Below are 16021 nucleotides of genomic sequence, written 5' to 3'. Positions count from 1 at the left end.
ATCCTCACAAAATCAATTCATAAAATCAGTGTATTTGACAAATTAGGTAGCACATGTTTGCTTTTTTTATTTACATGTTACTCAGCATCCTAACTTTTTTTGCAATCAGGTTTGTATGTTGCTCAGAAATATAATACATTATTGGGGTGCAGCTCTGCAATAACAAATATAGTCGTCAAGCCATATTGTGTTTAACAGAGAGAGAGAAGGGAACAGATCAATGGGCCAAAAATGCAGCACTAAGGTTTAACAATACGAGTACAGACAAATGTCCCTCATCTGATGCAAGTAGAAGGTCATTTGTGACTTTTAGCAGTGCTGGTAAAATTGCTGTGATGGGCTCTAAAACAAGACTGAAAATCTATTAAATAGACTATTACTATGTAGAAAGTGTCGTAGTTGATTGGCAAGATCTTTCTCAAGGATCTTGGAGAGAAAGGGAAGGTGTCTATAGTTGCCCAAAACCTTTGGATCAAGAGTGTGCTTTTTAGAAGAAGAAGAAGAAGAATCAGCTTCATTGGCAGTATATATATTTTTACATACACACACATGCCATCACTCCCGTCAGGTAGGCACGGACCACAGTTCTTAGTTATAGGTGATTTATTGCGACAACCACCACCATCACCGTTGAAAATCCGTCACTTAACAAGGGGCAAAAATATTTCCTCTTGGCCGAGGTGTTAAATAAAGAAATTAAATAGTCACAAGGATAAACAGTGTTAAATAAAATATTATGGAAAACATAAATTGACAATATAAATAATATTTATGGCAGTTCAAGTTTATTGTTTTCTTCTTTTTTTTTTAGCAGTGCTATTGAGTCGAGTGTCATTATCAGGGAGCTTACAGCACTATCAAATAAATGATCAATTTGACTTTGTCTTACAGTGTTTTGTTGTACTGGAACATGATATTGAAGTAAATGCCAATGGAATCACTTCCTTAAATTTAGCTATAGCACTATAGGATGGACATAGTGTAGTGTATTTTTTCCTAGTGGCTTGTAGACCAGTAATACAAATTAAAAAAAAAATTTCTATGGTCAGATAAAAAGGGTTTTGTGGAAAGACTATTAAATGTTCAATTTCAATGCCATATTTCAGAACAAGGTCAAGAGTGTGATTACAGCAGTGAGTGGGTTTATGTCAGAACTGTCAGAAGCTGATTGAATTTAACAAAAATGCTCTGTGAAAGACTAAGAATAAGGCTTTCAATTGAATTACAATTGAGTGTAGTGTTTGAATTTATTGATTGTTTAAGTCAAAAGTGACTGCAGTTCCACCTCCTCCACTGGTGTCTGGAATGGATTTATTTAGGCTAACATTTTTTGGGACGGAACCAGGTTTCAGATAAAATAAATCTATATTATAATGTGATTTATTTATTTATTTTATTATTTAACTGATGTGTTTCATGTGTTTTAAATAGATGAGTATAATTGTGTTTTATCTGCATAACATGTTATCATTTGTTTCCAGTTGCTGAGTTACATCAGTCTGTGTGAACTGACCACCTTAGAGATAACAAACCAGAAGCCAGAGCCATGTCAATAGATTGGTTGAACACTATTAGATCTTTTTCAGTGTCAGCAGACATTGAAGAAACGTGGCTAGGACAGATAATGTCAGCCAGATGAAGACTGCTTGCTTTTGATATCTGCATGTGGTAACAGTTTTGAAGGTTTTTAAATGATGATCTATGTGCTGACTGGGAATGAACACAAAAATGATTTACTTTTTACACACAAGCAGGCTAAATGTATATGGATGTGTGCAGACTCGTGTGCTGGTGACCCATGGGCTGAGCTACCTTCCCCAGGCTGACCTGATCCTGGTGATGGTGGAGGGAGAGATCACAGAGATGGGCTCCTACCAGCAGCTCATGGCCAGAGACGGAGCCTTTGCCGAGTTTCTGCGAACATACACTGCGGTTGACCACATTGACAACGATGGTGAAACGCTGCATTTGTAGCAGTTTGCTTGTTTGAGAAATTTTATATACTTGCATGAATTTTGCATCTATGATTTATATCTGAAAGGTTGCAATCAACCTTTATATATAATCTTTTAGATATAATCTAAAAGCTGAATGATGTACTGCACTTCACTTCACCCAGACTGTGTATCTTGGCTTGCAGGTGGGAATGTTTTTTTTGCTTTGTTTTGTTTTCTTCCTACATTTAGAATCTCTGGAAAAGAGTGACACCAAAGGACTAGACAATGGCAGTGTCGCTGCTGTTGTTGGGTGAGTGAAACTGGGCAACAGTTGAATTGAGTGGCACAGAGAAACAAGATAAGTCAGGCTACACAGAAATTGCATATTAGTGCGCAGGATTTGGTAACACTAAAAATAATACCGAATAGACCTAATGTAAAGAGCATTTTTGTTCATCTCTGACTTTTTTCTGTCCTCATGTGAGTGTTCCGAGTTGATTGACTGCTAACTGGATCAGCTTATCATGAATCTTACTCATTTCAGTTTGATAAATCCAGTTTGTTTCAGGGGGGGATGAATCTTCTTGAGATTTGTCCCTTGAAATGATTGAATAATGAATGAATAAATAATTGTACAGCTGTCATCAGAGCAAGTTTGAGTATGACAGACACTGACATAATAGATGAGAGAATATTACAGCACAGTCATGTTTCATAACAGAATAAAACTAGACAGAAACTTGTTCAAAGTTGGCACCTGTCAGAGTGATTTTCCTAGAGACCACTGAATTGTCTCCCCTTCTGTGATCTCCTCTGACCTGTGGTGTTCCCCAAGGCTCCATTATTCTGTTAGTAAGTTAGTAAGTATCATTACTTCATCATTACTTATATGGCCCTTTTAAAAGACAGAATTACACATTGCATCACACAAGAAAACAAAGAAATATGATGTGTTGCAATAAAACGAGCAAACACTCTCTTTGGAAAAGAGTTATAAGAAAGCTTGTCTGTTTTAAAAGCATCATAAAACAGTCCACAGAATCAGCAGATGTAATTAATTGGAGAAGTTGGTTCCAGAGAGTTGGGGCTACCAGAGCAAAGGCACGATCAAGGTTGAAATGTGTAAAGGGAGTTGCAGTAATCTCAATGAGAATAAATGAAGGTGTGCATTAAAAGGCTGAGATCTGCTGATGACAAGATGTTTCTGATTTTGGTGATTTTTCTTAAATGAAGAAAACAGGACTCTACAAGCTTATCATAGAACAGTCAAAGAAGATGCTGAGGTGTTTTGCAGTAGGTTTGATATTATGTTGAAGAAGTTGATCAGCTACAGTGGCAAAATTATTCGGTCCAGTTACGAGAATGTCGGTCTTATCACGATTTAGGTGGAGAAAGTTGGGTGACTTCCAATTTTTGATGGTGGCCAGGCAATCATGGAGGGTGGACAGTTGATTTAGGTTATTTGGTTTAGCAGTGAAGTAAATCTGTGTGTCATCAGCATATTAATGAAAAGAATTTCCTTTCGGGGATAAATAAAGGAATTCTGATTCTGATTCTGATATGACACAATATGAAAGCTGCTGAACAACTGACCCAGATGGAGCATGCATAAAGAAAATAGGAATGGAGCGAGGGATGTGAGATATCAAGTGAGAGACTTACAAATTTACATCTCTCATCTCATCTCATCTCAGTTATTATCACGGTTATTGTAATTCAATTCAATTCAATTTTTTTATTTATTTTCTATAACACCTTATACAATCAAAATGTCTCTAGGTGCTTTACAGAAAGCCAGAGCCTGAACCCCCAAGCAAGCAGACAGTGGCAAGGAAAAACTCACAGTGGCAAGGAAAAATTCATTGAATTCATAGTAATTCAGTGTATTCAGGGTCAAGCCAAATATTAATGAGTGGTCTGAACCACTTATGAAAGTATTTTGATTAGAATGAAAATTTGGTGAATGATTCAGATTCTCTTTAATCACTTGTTCACACCCCTGAGAAGAAATTTGAGGCTTATTACTAAACATTTTTTCCACAATGGTGCATGCTCATGTATCTCTTGGGTGTTTCTTTGTATTGTTTGTATGTGTAAATTTCAGTCCAGGTGTCAGCACTGTGTCAAAACCGTCCCAGACAAGCAACGAGGGTCAGATGCTGAGCAGGAATGCAAAGATTTCAGAGATGGGCAAACTGACAGAGCCTGATAAGGCCAGCACTGGGCGGGTAGGTACAGGCTTGACATGCTTAACCACATCAGAGCAAAGAATTCCTTATCGCATATCGATGTGCAGTATGTGATGGCCCCCACCACAGCCTCCTCTCCCTCCCCAGGTCAAGCTGTCTGTGTTTTGGGCCTATCTGAAAGCCATCGGAGTGCTGCTGTCCTGCATCAGTCTGGTGCTGTTCCTCACCCATCACCTGGTATCGCTGTTCTCCAACTACTGGCTTAGCCTGTGGACTGATGACCCTGTGGTTAATGGCACTCAGCCTAACAGACTGATGAGACTTGGGGTGTATGGGGTTCTTGGCCTGTCCCAGGGTGAGGGGAATGAGAAGCAGCTACACAATACAGAAATATAGAAAGAACAAAACCACACATTAAGTCAAAAAAGCTGAAGGGAATCAGTCCGACAAACTCAGAAAATATGGAATCTGTTTTCATGGTTTCTGTGACAACAATAATTCAATTCAATTCAGTTTATTTATATAGCACGAATTCACAACAAAAGTTATCTCATGACACTTTCCAATTAGAGCAGGTCTAGACCAAACTCTTTAATTATACTGAACACCTATCCAGTCACTGTAACAAGGTACAGGATTAGGAAACAAAATCTAAAAAAATATTAAGAAGAATAAGAATCAGCTTTATTGGCAGTATATATATTTTCCTTGGTTGATCACACATGCAAGACCCATCAAGTTACCTGCAGTGAATGCACGCACAGGAGCAGCGGGCTGCCATGTCAGGTGCCGGCTGGAACAGTTAGGGGATTAGGTGCCTTGCTCATGGGCATGTCAGCTGTTAATAATGGAGGGTGGGGAGCGTTGATTGTTCACACCCCCACCCCCAACCTACAATTCTTTTGCCACATATTACATTATAACAAGCTGTTTATGGTACTGGTCTCTGCTTCACGGTAATATGACAAACTGCCCCTTGGCTTAGCCTGACTTCAAAGGCATTGGAACCCTTCCCAAGCCAATTACATATGTTGCTTTAAAAAGGGAGAAAGCCAATCAGCCTTTCATTTTCAGCCAGTCACGTGGTGTGAGGTGTATTTGGTGGTGCTGTCCAGCAGACAGAAAAATAATTAACAGTTCAGAGTTGAAAATACAAAGTTCAGGACAGGTTTTTGATTGGGATCTGAAACTGCAACTTATTTGTGTCTGTCATGAAGTTCATGTGACACGTTTAAAACAGCTACAACAGCTCCACAATAGGGTTTATTTTGGACCTCACTCTGTGGATGTGTATTTGAAATTTATATGCAGCATACACAAAACATCTTGTCCTATGTGCTCTTTCGCAGGTCTAGCAGTCTTTGGTTACTCCCTCTCCATGTCCATAGGGGGCATCCTGGCATCCCGATACCTCCACCAATCCATGCTGTATGATGTTCTGCGCTCACCTATGTCCTTTTTTGAACGAACCCCCAGTGGAAACCTGGTCAACCGGTTTGCCAAGGAGATGGACACAATTGACTCAGTGATCCCCAGCATTATTAAGATGTTCATGGGCTCTATGTTCACCGTGCTGGGCGCTTGTACTATCATTCTGATCACCACACCGATAGTAGCTGTTATCATTCCCGTTCTGGGTGTACTTTACGTTTTTGTGCAGGTTAGTTGGAATTTCAGAAGGTAAAACAACTACTTTTTTCTGTTCTTTTATGGCGACATGGGGACTATGTACACATCTTCAAAAAAAAAGGGTCACTGTCTTACTACTTGTTCTGGCTGCATTGCATTTCATTTTGTCTCTGTCCTTCCTCCATCCAGAGGTTTTACGTAGCATCATCTCGCCAGCTGAAGCGTCTAGAGTCAGTTAGCCGTTCACCCATCTATTCCCACTTCAATGAAACACTGCTGGGCATCTCTGTCATCCGAGCATTTGGTGAACAAGAGCGCTTCATCGGTGTGAGTGACCAGCGAGTGGACCACAATCAGAAGGCTTACTACCCAAGCATAGTGGCAAACAGGTTAGGGACAGTATAACAGATAATTAAGAGTTCTTTTGTTCTCTTCAAGTGAAGTTTCCTCTCTAGTTGCATTACTATAGTCCTCTTTCCTCATGATGTTTGTGTAGGTGGCTGGCAGTTCGCCTTGAGTTTGTGGGAAATGTCATTGTGTCATCTGCTGCTTTGTGCGCTGTCATAGCCAGAGATAGCCTCAGTCCAGGAATCATGGGGCTGTCTATTTCCTATGCCCTCCAGGTAAGTGCTCATAATCACTTTTGTTCATATCAGTTCATATCTTCTTCAGGGGCAGAAAAGACGTAATGGGTTAGAAACATCATCCTATGGGATGTGTATACAACCCTGATTTCAGTTTTGGGATGCTATGCTGCATACATATAATTTGCTAATCCTTTGTGACATCTGCTCAAAATGTACAAAGAATTGTACTAGTGCACAATTCAATTTAAATTAGAGTTCTTCACCTTTCTTTTCTCCGCCCCTTATGCAGTTGACTGCCTCTCTGACATGGCTGGTGAGGATGTCCTCTGACGTGGAGACCAACATAGTGGCTGTGGAGAAAGTGAAGGAGTACAGTGACACAGAGAAAGAGGTACAAAGAAGATGATTCACTTCACTGCTCCGTTTGTCTTCATGGTGCTGGACTGATCCTTTGCATTTATTGTTACACAACATGTCAGATAACAGCTGGAAAGTTTATTCTGACTTGTCTCAGTGACATCCAGCCACCAGGGTGGTCACGTAACTAGATGCAAATCAATTAATCAAGAAACCAAGGGAATTTATTTGTTCTTGTGCAACATTGAGTTGTACAATGAAACTAAAGTTTGTTGTCCCTTCATGGTATATGCAGTGCCTGTAAAAAGTATTCACCCCTTGGATCTTTTCTTCTTTTATTGCTTTTATAAATTGAATCATAGTCAGCGTAATTTGTAGTGGGTTCTTTTGACAAATTTACAAAAAATGTCAATTAATTAATTATATATAATCTAAAATAAATGACTGCATGAATATTTACCCCCTTCAAGTCAGTATTTAGTAGATGCACCTTTGACAGCACTCAGCACTGAGTCTGTGTGGTTAAGTCTCAGTCAGACTTGCACATCTGAACACTGCAGTTTTACTCGGGACATGTACAGCTCTTTTCAGGTCCAGCCAAAAAGGCCATAGAAATAGAAGTGCTTGAGTGCTGGCGTGGGCTGTGTAGTTGTAGGGGATGACCATATGCATATTTAAATGTGCATCCTCTGTCCACCAGGCAGAGTGGAAACATGAGCCCTCCACCCTCCCCCCAGGGTGGCCCACTGATGGCTGCATAGACATTAGAGGCGTCAGCCTGCGCTATCGCGACGATCTGGACCCAGCCATTCGCAACATCACCATCAGCATCAACGCAGGAGAGAAGGTTTGTCTTTATATCACTGCACTGAAACCAGCAGTGTAATTACAGGTGTTAACCTTTTCAATACGATGGACTTGGGATGTGTGTACTTGTGTGTGACTGTGTATGAGCATAGTGTAACTATGGCCTATAACATCTACCCTTAAGGTGGGAATTGTGGGGCGCACTGGAGCAGGGAAGTCATCCCTGACACTGGGGCTGTTCCGGATCATTGAGGCAGCTGAGGGCCACATCTTCATTGATGGGGTGGATATTGCTCTACTGGGCCTTCATGAGCTCCGCTCCAGAATCACCATCATACCACAGGTCAGTGCAGAGGGGACGTGAAAAACATGGAATTAATATGAGTGGTCTTCAGAGCATGGAAAATAATGCTTATCCCAGGTAAAATCTGAAAAATGTTGTCATGTTACTAGACACTGTCCCAAATGAAAAGTGACACCTACTTAAAGTCTGTATTTTGAGACAGAATGGGGTTCGAGCTGTTACAAATCTGAATTTTTAGTAGACAATCGTCAGACAAATAATTGCAATTACTGATTTAATGTTCTTTTTCTGTTCATTTTATGCCACCTATCAGTGCTGTTGTTTTTGGATTAGTAACCCAGCCAAAGTCTATCTAATTTTAAATGGCTGCTCATTGAAATGCAGTGGGTTTTTTTAACCTTTAAGTAGTTTGCGTATGTGCTCTTTTTGAAACAGTGTTTCACCTCTCCCTTCGTTGCACATAGATGACCCACATAGATGATGTGTTCCCACTGTGTATTTTGTGTAGTTCTGATGACACTAATTGAAGAACTATCTCTTTGTTGGGTCTGTAAAGCATGTAACTTGGCAGTGGAGGTGCAGCGTCAGTCCCTGTCTAAGGAAGACACTGTGAAATGGGGCACACGTTTGATGTAATCTAATGTACAGACACAACCTTCTCCCCCTCTTTAGGACCCAGTGCTTTTTTCAGGCTCTCTGAGAATGAACCTGGATCCTTTTGACAACTACTCTGATGAGGAAGTATGGAGGGCTCTGGAATATTCCCATCTCAAGAGCTTTGTTTCCAGCTTGCCTAACAAACTCAGCCATGAATGTAGTGAAGGAGGAGAGAACCTCAGGTATAAGTGCTTTATATACAGCCATGTAAACTACCAAAAAAAGGCTTTTGTTTGAAACAGCCAAGTAAATAAACTGGCTTCATTTAATTCAATGTTAATGCCATTTGCTGTTAACACTACATCTGTGCTTTCCTGTTATCACCGCAGTACTAATCAATAATAGCATAGTTATGTCACACTAGCTATTCTGCTACTCTCCCTTTTTCTATTTATCACTGTTCTCACACACTAATCAGTTACAGTTGCTTCTTTCTTGCAGTCTTTTTTTTAGCTCGCTGTGAAGTTACTTGATATTTGGTAGTTAAAAGCCTTCTAGCAGCTTAAATGACATAAACTTCACAAATACACAAATACATCCTGAGAAAGAAGTGTTACCCTACTTACCAATTTGCTGCTTTCAGTTTGTTTAAGCCTGTTTCCGTGTCTTCCCTCCAGTGTGGGTCAGCGACAGCTGCTGTGTCTGGCCAGAGCTCTGTTGAGGAAAACTAAAATCTTGGTTCTAGATGAGGCCACAGCAGCTGTTGATATGGAGACAGACAACCTGATCCAATCCACTATCCGTTCTCAGTTTGAGGACTGCACAGTCCTGACGATAGCTCATCGCCTTAACACCATCATGGACTACACCAGGTACCATACAGTACATATTATCAGCCATTCAGGAATGTTTTAATATGTGAGGAGCCAAATATTCAGTTGTGTATGTGTGTATGCCAGTTCATACAGCAATGTGATGATTGCCAAGGAAGGAAGGAGTGTGCTCATATTCAGGTCCATTAGCCAGATTTGAAGTTTTAGTACTAAATGTAAAGATAGTAATACACCATATTGCCAGAAGTATTCACTCACCCATCCAACTAATTGAATTCAGATGTTCCAATCACTCCCATGGCCACAGGTGTATAAAATCAAGCACCTGGGCACGCAGACTGCTTCTACAAACATTTGTGAAAGAATGGGCCGCTCTCGGGACCTCAGTGAATTCCAATCCTGTGATAGGATGCCACCTGTACAACAAGTCCAGTGGTGAAATTTCCTTGCCACTAAATATTCCACAGTCAACTGTCAGTGGTATTATAACAAAGTGGAAGCGATTGGGAATGACAGCAACTCAGCCACGAAGTGGTAGGCCATGTAAAATGACAGAGTGGGGTCAGTGGATGCTGAGGCACATAGCGCACAGACGTCGCCAACTTTCTGCAGAGTCAATCACTACAGACCTCCAAACTTTATGTGGCCCTCAGATTAGCTCAAGAACATTGTGTAGAGAGCTCCATGGAATGGGTTTCCAAGGCCAAGCAGCTGAATCCAAGCCATACGCCACCAAGTGCCGACTGACTGACTGCATTGTGCCAAGTGTGAAGTTTGGTGGAGGGAGGATTATGGTTTGTATGGTTTTTCAGGAGCTGGGTTTGGCCCCTTAGTTCTGGTGAAAGGAACTCTGAATGCTTCAGCATACCAATTCCATGCTCCCAACTTTGTGGGAGCATGGAATTGGTATGCTCAAAAAGAGTTTGGTCTAGACCTGCTCAAGAGATAACTTTTGTTGTGAATTGGCGCTATATAAATAAACTGAATTGAATTGAATTGAAACAGTTTATGTATGGTCCCTTCCTGTTCCAACATGACTGCGCACCAGTGCACAAAGCAAGGTCCATAAAGACATGGATGAGCAGGTTTGGTGTGGAAGAACTTGACTGGTCCACACAGAGTCCAGACCTCAACCCAATAGAACACCTTTGGGATGAATCAGAGCCAAGACTGCGAGCCAGGCCTTCTCATCCAACATCAGTGTCTGACCTCACAAATGTGCTTCTGGAAGAATGATCAAAAATTCCCATAAACACAGTTCTAAACCTTGTGGAAAGCCTTCCCAGAAGAGTTGAATCTGTTATAGCTGCAAAGGGTGGGCCAACATCATATTAAACCCTATGGATTAAGAATGGGATGTCACTTAAGTTCATATGCGTATAAAGGCAGATGAGCGAATACTTTTGGTAATATAGTGTATGTACAAGAAGCAGCTGTAGTAATTCTTTGTGCTACTTGTATTCAAAGGATGTAATCACTGTTCTGACTTCCCTAGGGTCCTGGTGTTGGACAAGGGGGAGATGGCAGAGTTTGATTCCCCCTCCAATCTCATTGCTAAAAGAGGAGACTTTTACTCTATGGCCAAGGATGCTGGGCTGGTCTGATTGCAGGAGAAACCTCACATTGTCTGCTCCTCCCAGCAGCTGTGGCTTCCTGCTGTGGACGTCCTGAGTTCAAGAATAAATGGGAGATCAAGCAGGGGAATTTTAGTGAGTTGGCTATTTAAATATGAGAGTTGATGAGAACAAAGGATTTGGTTTGATGTGCCCCACTCTACAGCTCCGTCCTTATTTAATTACACAATTCTGTGCTGCCTGTCCTGAACAACCATGCTTCTTCCTGTAAGCCCAGGTCTCAGTATGCATTTATCATAAATAGTTCACTCCTGTTCACTGTTCACTGCCCTCAGATATACAAGTTTCTTTGAAATGTACGTTTGTTTTACAAATCTTTACAGTCTTTAAGGTTGGGATCAAGGAGACTGTTCACACCATCACACATGAAGATGGGATTATGTTTCTAAGTAAGGAATTCCTTACTCACAAATGCTTTGTCCTATACTGTGCTATTTTTTATTTACAAATGGTATTCAAGACAACGACATACTTTATAATTTTATACTGACACAGAATGCTAAGGATAAGAACGGCATTGTATAAGAAAAATATAAAATATCACCAGACCTAGCTGTGAGAGGCACAAACTGCTCAGAAGTAGTAAACCAATAGAGCTGGGGCACAGATGATGTTTTGACCTTGTAGATAGATAGATAGATAGATAAGCATTTCCTATTTTTAATTTTACCTTTCAGAGCGTCATCTGAAAAAGGTGGAAAAAGCAGACTGACTGAATCTGATGAATAGATTCTACTTGACTGTTACTTTACATCTAGCACTGACTTTTTTTGTGTGTTTGTGTTCTTTGAGCAACAGCTTTAAATGGATGTGTTATTGCAAGCTGCTGATTTGGTTAGAAGTGCTTCTCATGTAATAAATGCTTGTAAGCTTAAGTATTTTCCAAAGACACTGTTGTGACAGTAAGTCTGCAGTTTTCAAAGTCCAGCGTGTAGGAGATAGTGCCATCCAATGGTGTGGCTGCATATTGCAAAAAAACTGAAAACCCCCATACTCAACTTTCCCTACAGTGGCTGAAAATGCAAAAGACCCTCTCTAGAGCCAATGTTCAGTTTGTCTCTTCTGGGCTACTGTAGAAACATGACTCCGTGGAACAAGACCCACTTCACTGCAGATATAAAGTGCTTATTATGAGGAAAACCTTTTTAGTTTCAGGTGATACACTAATGAAAACATAACAATTGAAACACAAAACAATTGTTGTAACAATATTATATTTCATTTCTGCCCATAGATTCCACACACTGGACCTTTTAAAGGGAAACTTTTAGAATTTCATAGGTGACTATATTCTTTGCCCATCTTCCATCTCTTCCCATTGGTTCGTAACCCTTGATAGATTACAGCAAAATATAGTTTTATTTTAGATGAAGTATAATTTCATTAGTAACAATTCTAATGAAATTATAAGGTCCTGAATCTGCATAAAATAGAGATTGCAGTCCTTTGTGAATATACACAGGACATATCTTTCAACTGTTTACAACTCTTAAGTCGTACTTCACAAAAAATGGACACATGCCAAATTGGGGGAAATCTAAATAAAGATATATTCAGTTGAATAAAGGCTTTGATAAGCTACTATATATGTGAACCTCCTGAAATAACATACAAAAAGAAATCCGACAGTTTCTAGTGTGGGAATAGTTTACTGCGCATAAGAAACTTGAAAATGATTTTCTGGTTGGTTGTGGTTATTCTTCTGTACAGAGCAAACAAGATGCTTAGTGAATGTATAAAGACGTTGCTGGTTTGCTTTGTACAACAACGTCATCTTGACAGACCATTTGTTGCCTCCTGCTGTGACCCAGAATATATCCAGCTGCAAGTTTCATTATGTTTCCATTTAGAAATGCCTTCTTGTGAGATAGTTGTGAGATAGTTGACCTGTATATAAAAGAAAATGTTTAATGTGCATAAGAAAGTGTTTATCAGAAGAGTGCACCAAAATTTAGTGCACATACACTAGAAACTTTGCAGAATTTCTTTTGTGAATGTGACGTCAGGAGGTCAGCATGTATTTTGTAAGACGTATTCAAAATGTAAAAGAGCTGTACTTGGTGGTGACATTAATGGTGTAAGAACTATGAATGGAATACAGGGATGTTAAGGATGATGGGTTCATTTAGCATAGTGTCACATGGGATGGATGTTACCAGAAAACTTGCATGTTTTTTTCTTTCTCTTCTGTGGATCTGGAATATATTTTTGCTGCAGAAATAGCCAATAAAAACAAACTTCTGAGAGTTGAGAATTCTGAGAAAGGACAGAATTTTTAAATTAAGGTTAAAGATAACATTGCAGAAGAATATATAAAAGATTATAAAGAAGAAGATATCTGATTTTCACAGATCTTTGGGCTATAAAGTGAGATTTTTGGGTTTTTTTTAAATCAAGTTTCAGCTCAAAAGTTGTTTCCACAAGGCCCTAATCCTGTCTTCTGTGTTGAAAAGCTGATGGTAGTGTCTGCAAGTGTTCTTCTGCAACATGATATCTTAGCTGTAAAAGTTCTGCTTTTGATGACCTTCAACAAATTACAATTAGAAAAGCGTTGGTTGTTTTTATCACATGATTTGAAACAATCTCGAGATTGAACATAGTATAATTATATGACATTTATTTAAGTGAATATTTGGTGTTTATTATATTCACAACTTCTGCACTTGGTTTGTGTACTCATTTTTGAAATAAAACCATTTTACGTTTGTTGTTGCTGAAATTTTGAATTTTGCTGGATGAAATTTTAAATAAATCAATTGCATTTAATAAAATGTTGACCCACTGAGTCAAATGATGGAAACATTAAATTTGCTTAACTAGATAGACTAGAACTAACAAGTACATAGTATTTCAAAATTACTTCTGCATTACGTATATCTTTACATGTCTGATATGGTTTTTGCAGAAAAAATTACAGAAAGTCTTTAAAATGGAAGCTGCCCTTTCTTCCTCATTAAAAAAATCTAGAATTTTTTTTTTTTGTAACCCAAAAAAGACAACTCCCACCTTCTTTTCCATTAACTTACAATGTAAGTTTTATAAATGTAAATGGTTTCAGCATAAAAGTACATGTAAAGCCAAATTAATCTAAAATTAAATGTAAATGTAAAATTAAAGTGATGAAAATCCTTATGAATAATTAATGCAGGTGATTAAATGTAAGTGAATTGAAAAATGAGTGAGAAATTGTCAGTTAATTTATGAACTTGACATTTTGTTTTAAGGGTTGATCTGATAATCAGTTGGGTTTTAAAAACAAAGCAAAGCCAACTACCCATGTATTTTTATCAATTTTAGTCATTCGGTGGACACCGAAAAAGAAGCACCAAAGCCCTAGACAACATGTTACTTATATTAGTGTAATACTATTTATATGTAATGAAATATTACAATAAAACAGATGATGTATTCATAGTTGTATTCAAAATAAATGTTGAAAATACCTTCAGCTTAAAAATTATAATAGTAACAAAGCATTTATTCTGATTAAAAAATCTGAATCATCTTGTCAGTGTCCGACAAAAAGTTAGACAGCTTTTGAGGTGGGGACCACAGGAGCATTTTGTGTATTGGGTTAGCAGTTTTCTAGTCTCTTGTTAAAGATGTGCTCTATGACTTCCTTCACCAACTTGTGTTTGTGTACCCAGATGACATCCAGATTTTTTTCTGAGAGTTTCTTACTTCCTTCTTTTTCTTTGTGGGTTTTGTTTGTTTCTGTTTGTTAGTTAATCTGGCAGGAATATTTGATTTTTACATAGGTGAGTTTAAGGCTTATTTGTTGTTGCTTTACTACTGCAGTCCCCTGGTAATTACTGAACATGGAGACAGCAATGTGTCTTTTTTTTAGTAATTTAAGTAATTTACTATAAAATGTGTTTGCAAGTGAGTGCATGAAGTTCAGGACATGAATATGGTTCATTTCTTATTATGGAACATTAAGAGATGTGGTAACTCAACTAAGAGGAAAAATATCCTCTCATACCTTAAAGTTAACAGATTTATGTTGCATTTGTGTAGGAAACACACTTTAAAGATGCTGAAGTACTGAAATTTAGAAGAAACTGTGTGGGTCAAGTCTTTTATTCTTTCCTTAATAGCAAACAAAATGGAGTAATGATTCTAATGTATAAAAAAAACGTAGTTTTGTACTGGGGAATTAAAGGACAAGGAAGTGTTGGAGAACATTTTTTTAGCCTTGAAGCATTCCTTCATAAAGCATTATTTCTTCCTGAACTAATGGACACTAAATCCTCAGTTTCTCTGTTCCTCTGTTTCCTGGTATCTCTGGGGCAGGTCATCTCAAGGCCAGTTCCTAGAGTTCCTTCACCAATTCATTGTTATCAGTTTACTGCTTGCAGTTGTACAATGGTGCTGGGAAGTACCAAGAGGCACTGGTTCACCACCATTTGGGTGGCTATAGCACACTGAGGCGCCACCTGTCTTGGTGTATAGTCTGTTTGGACCTTTGTGACAACGTCATGTGGAACAGTACAGACACTAGTATCTGTACTGGATACAGGTATGCGATGTTGATGTGTGAGTAATATCTAAAGTTAAATATTTTTGTATCCTGACAGGAAGAGCAGACTTCAAAATTGGTATGGCAATCCACTTAATAACATCGATCAAGTGTCATTAAATAGTTCATCATAAGACATTAGCATCTCCTGAGTTTTCTTCCATCCTCTGAGTTTGAGGCTTTCCACAACAGGTGAGGATCATTTATTCAGATGCCCTTATTAATGGGGTGAAAGTGGTACTGTGTAACATATATGCCCCTAATAAAGAAGACCCTGACTTGAAGACCCTGAGCCAAACAAAATTTTGGACACCTTGTTACCTTAGCAGGAGATTTTAACCACGTACTGGATCCTATCACATATAAGCGCAAATTTTGTACATGACAGGTACCGAGGGATAGAGCTGCCTTACATATGCTCACAGAGGATTTAGATCTGGTAGATATATGGTGGCTGGTGAAACCATGTGAAAAAGAATATTTTTTTCCTCACCATCACAAATCATTGTACTCCAAAAGAGATTTTCTTTCTTCTATCCAAATCTGTTATTAGACAGGTGATAGATTGTAAAGTTGGTCCAGCAGCACTATCTGATCACGCAGCAGTTGAAACTCAAATTGACTTAGA

General features: G+C 38.9%; 1 protein-coding gene across 1 annotated transcript in view; it reads left to right on the top strand.

The window, feature by feature from the left end:
• The window catches only part of abcc1 (ATP-binding cassette, sub-family C (CFTR/MRP), member 1), a 39867-nt gene extending 27966 nt beyond the window's left edge, over nt 1–11901 (top strand). Inside the window, exons 19-31 of the mRNA XM_046414815.1 lie at nt 1780–1954; nt 2187–2247; nt 4042–4165; nt 4274–4481; nt 5476–5786; nt 5945–6144; nt 6252–6378; nt 6632–6733; nt 7400–7546; nt 7691–7849; nt 8483–8649; nt 9085–9279; nt 10736–11901. Of these exons, the coding sequence (XP_046270771.1) occupies nt 1780–1954; nt 2187–2247; nt 4042–4165; nt 4274–4481; nt 5476–5786; nt 5945–6144; nt 6252–6378; nt 6632–6733; nt 7400–7546; nt 7691–7849; nt 8483–8649; nt 9085–9279; nt 10736–10844 (2085 nt within the window). The 3' untranslated portion in view covers nt 10845–11901. The remainder of the gene's footprint in view (nt 1–1779; nt 1955–2186; nt 2248–4041; nt 4166–4273; nt 4482–5475; nt 5787–5944; nt 6145–6251; nt 6379–6631; nt 6734–7399; nt 7547–7690; nt 7850–8482; nt 8650–9084; nt 9280–10735) is intronic.
• Nucleotides 11902–16021: the final 4120 nt, after the last annotated feature.

This window comes from Scatophagus argus, chromosome 16, assembly GCF_020382885.2.
Source record: "Scatophagus argus isolate fScaArg1 chromosome 16, fScaArg1.pri, whole genome shotgun sequence".
Taxonomy (NCBI): domain Eukaryota; kingdom Metazoa; phylum Chordata; class Actinopteri; family Scatophagidae; genus Scatophagus; species Scatophagus argus.
Note: the sequence above shows the minus strand (reverse complement) of the source record. Positions and strands in the feature narration are given on the sequence as shown.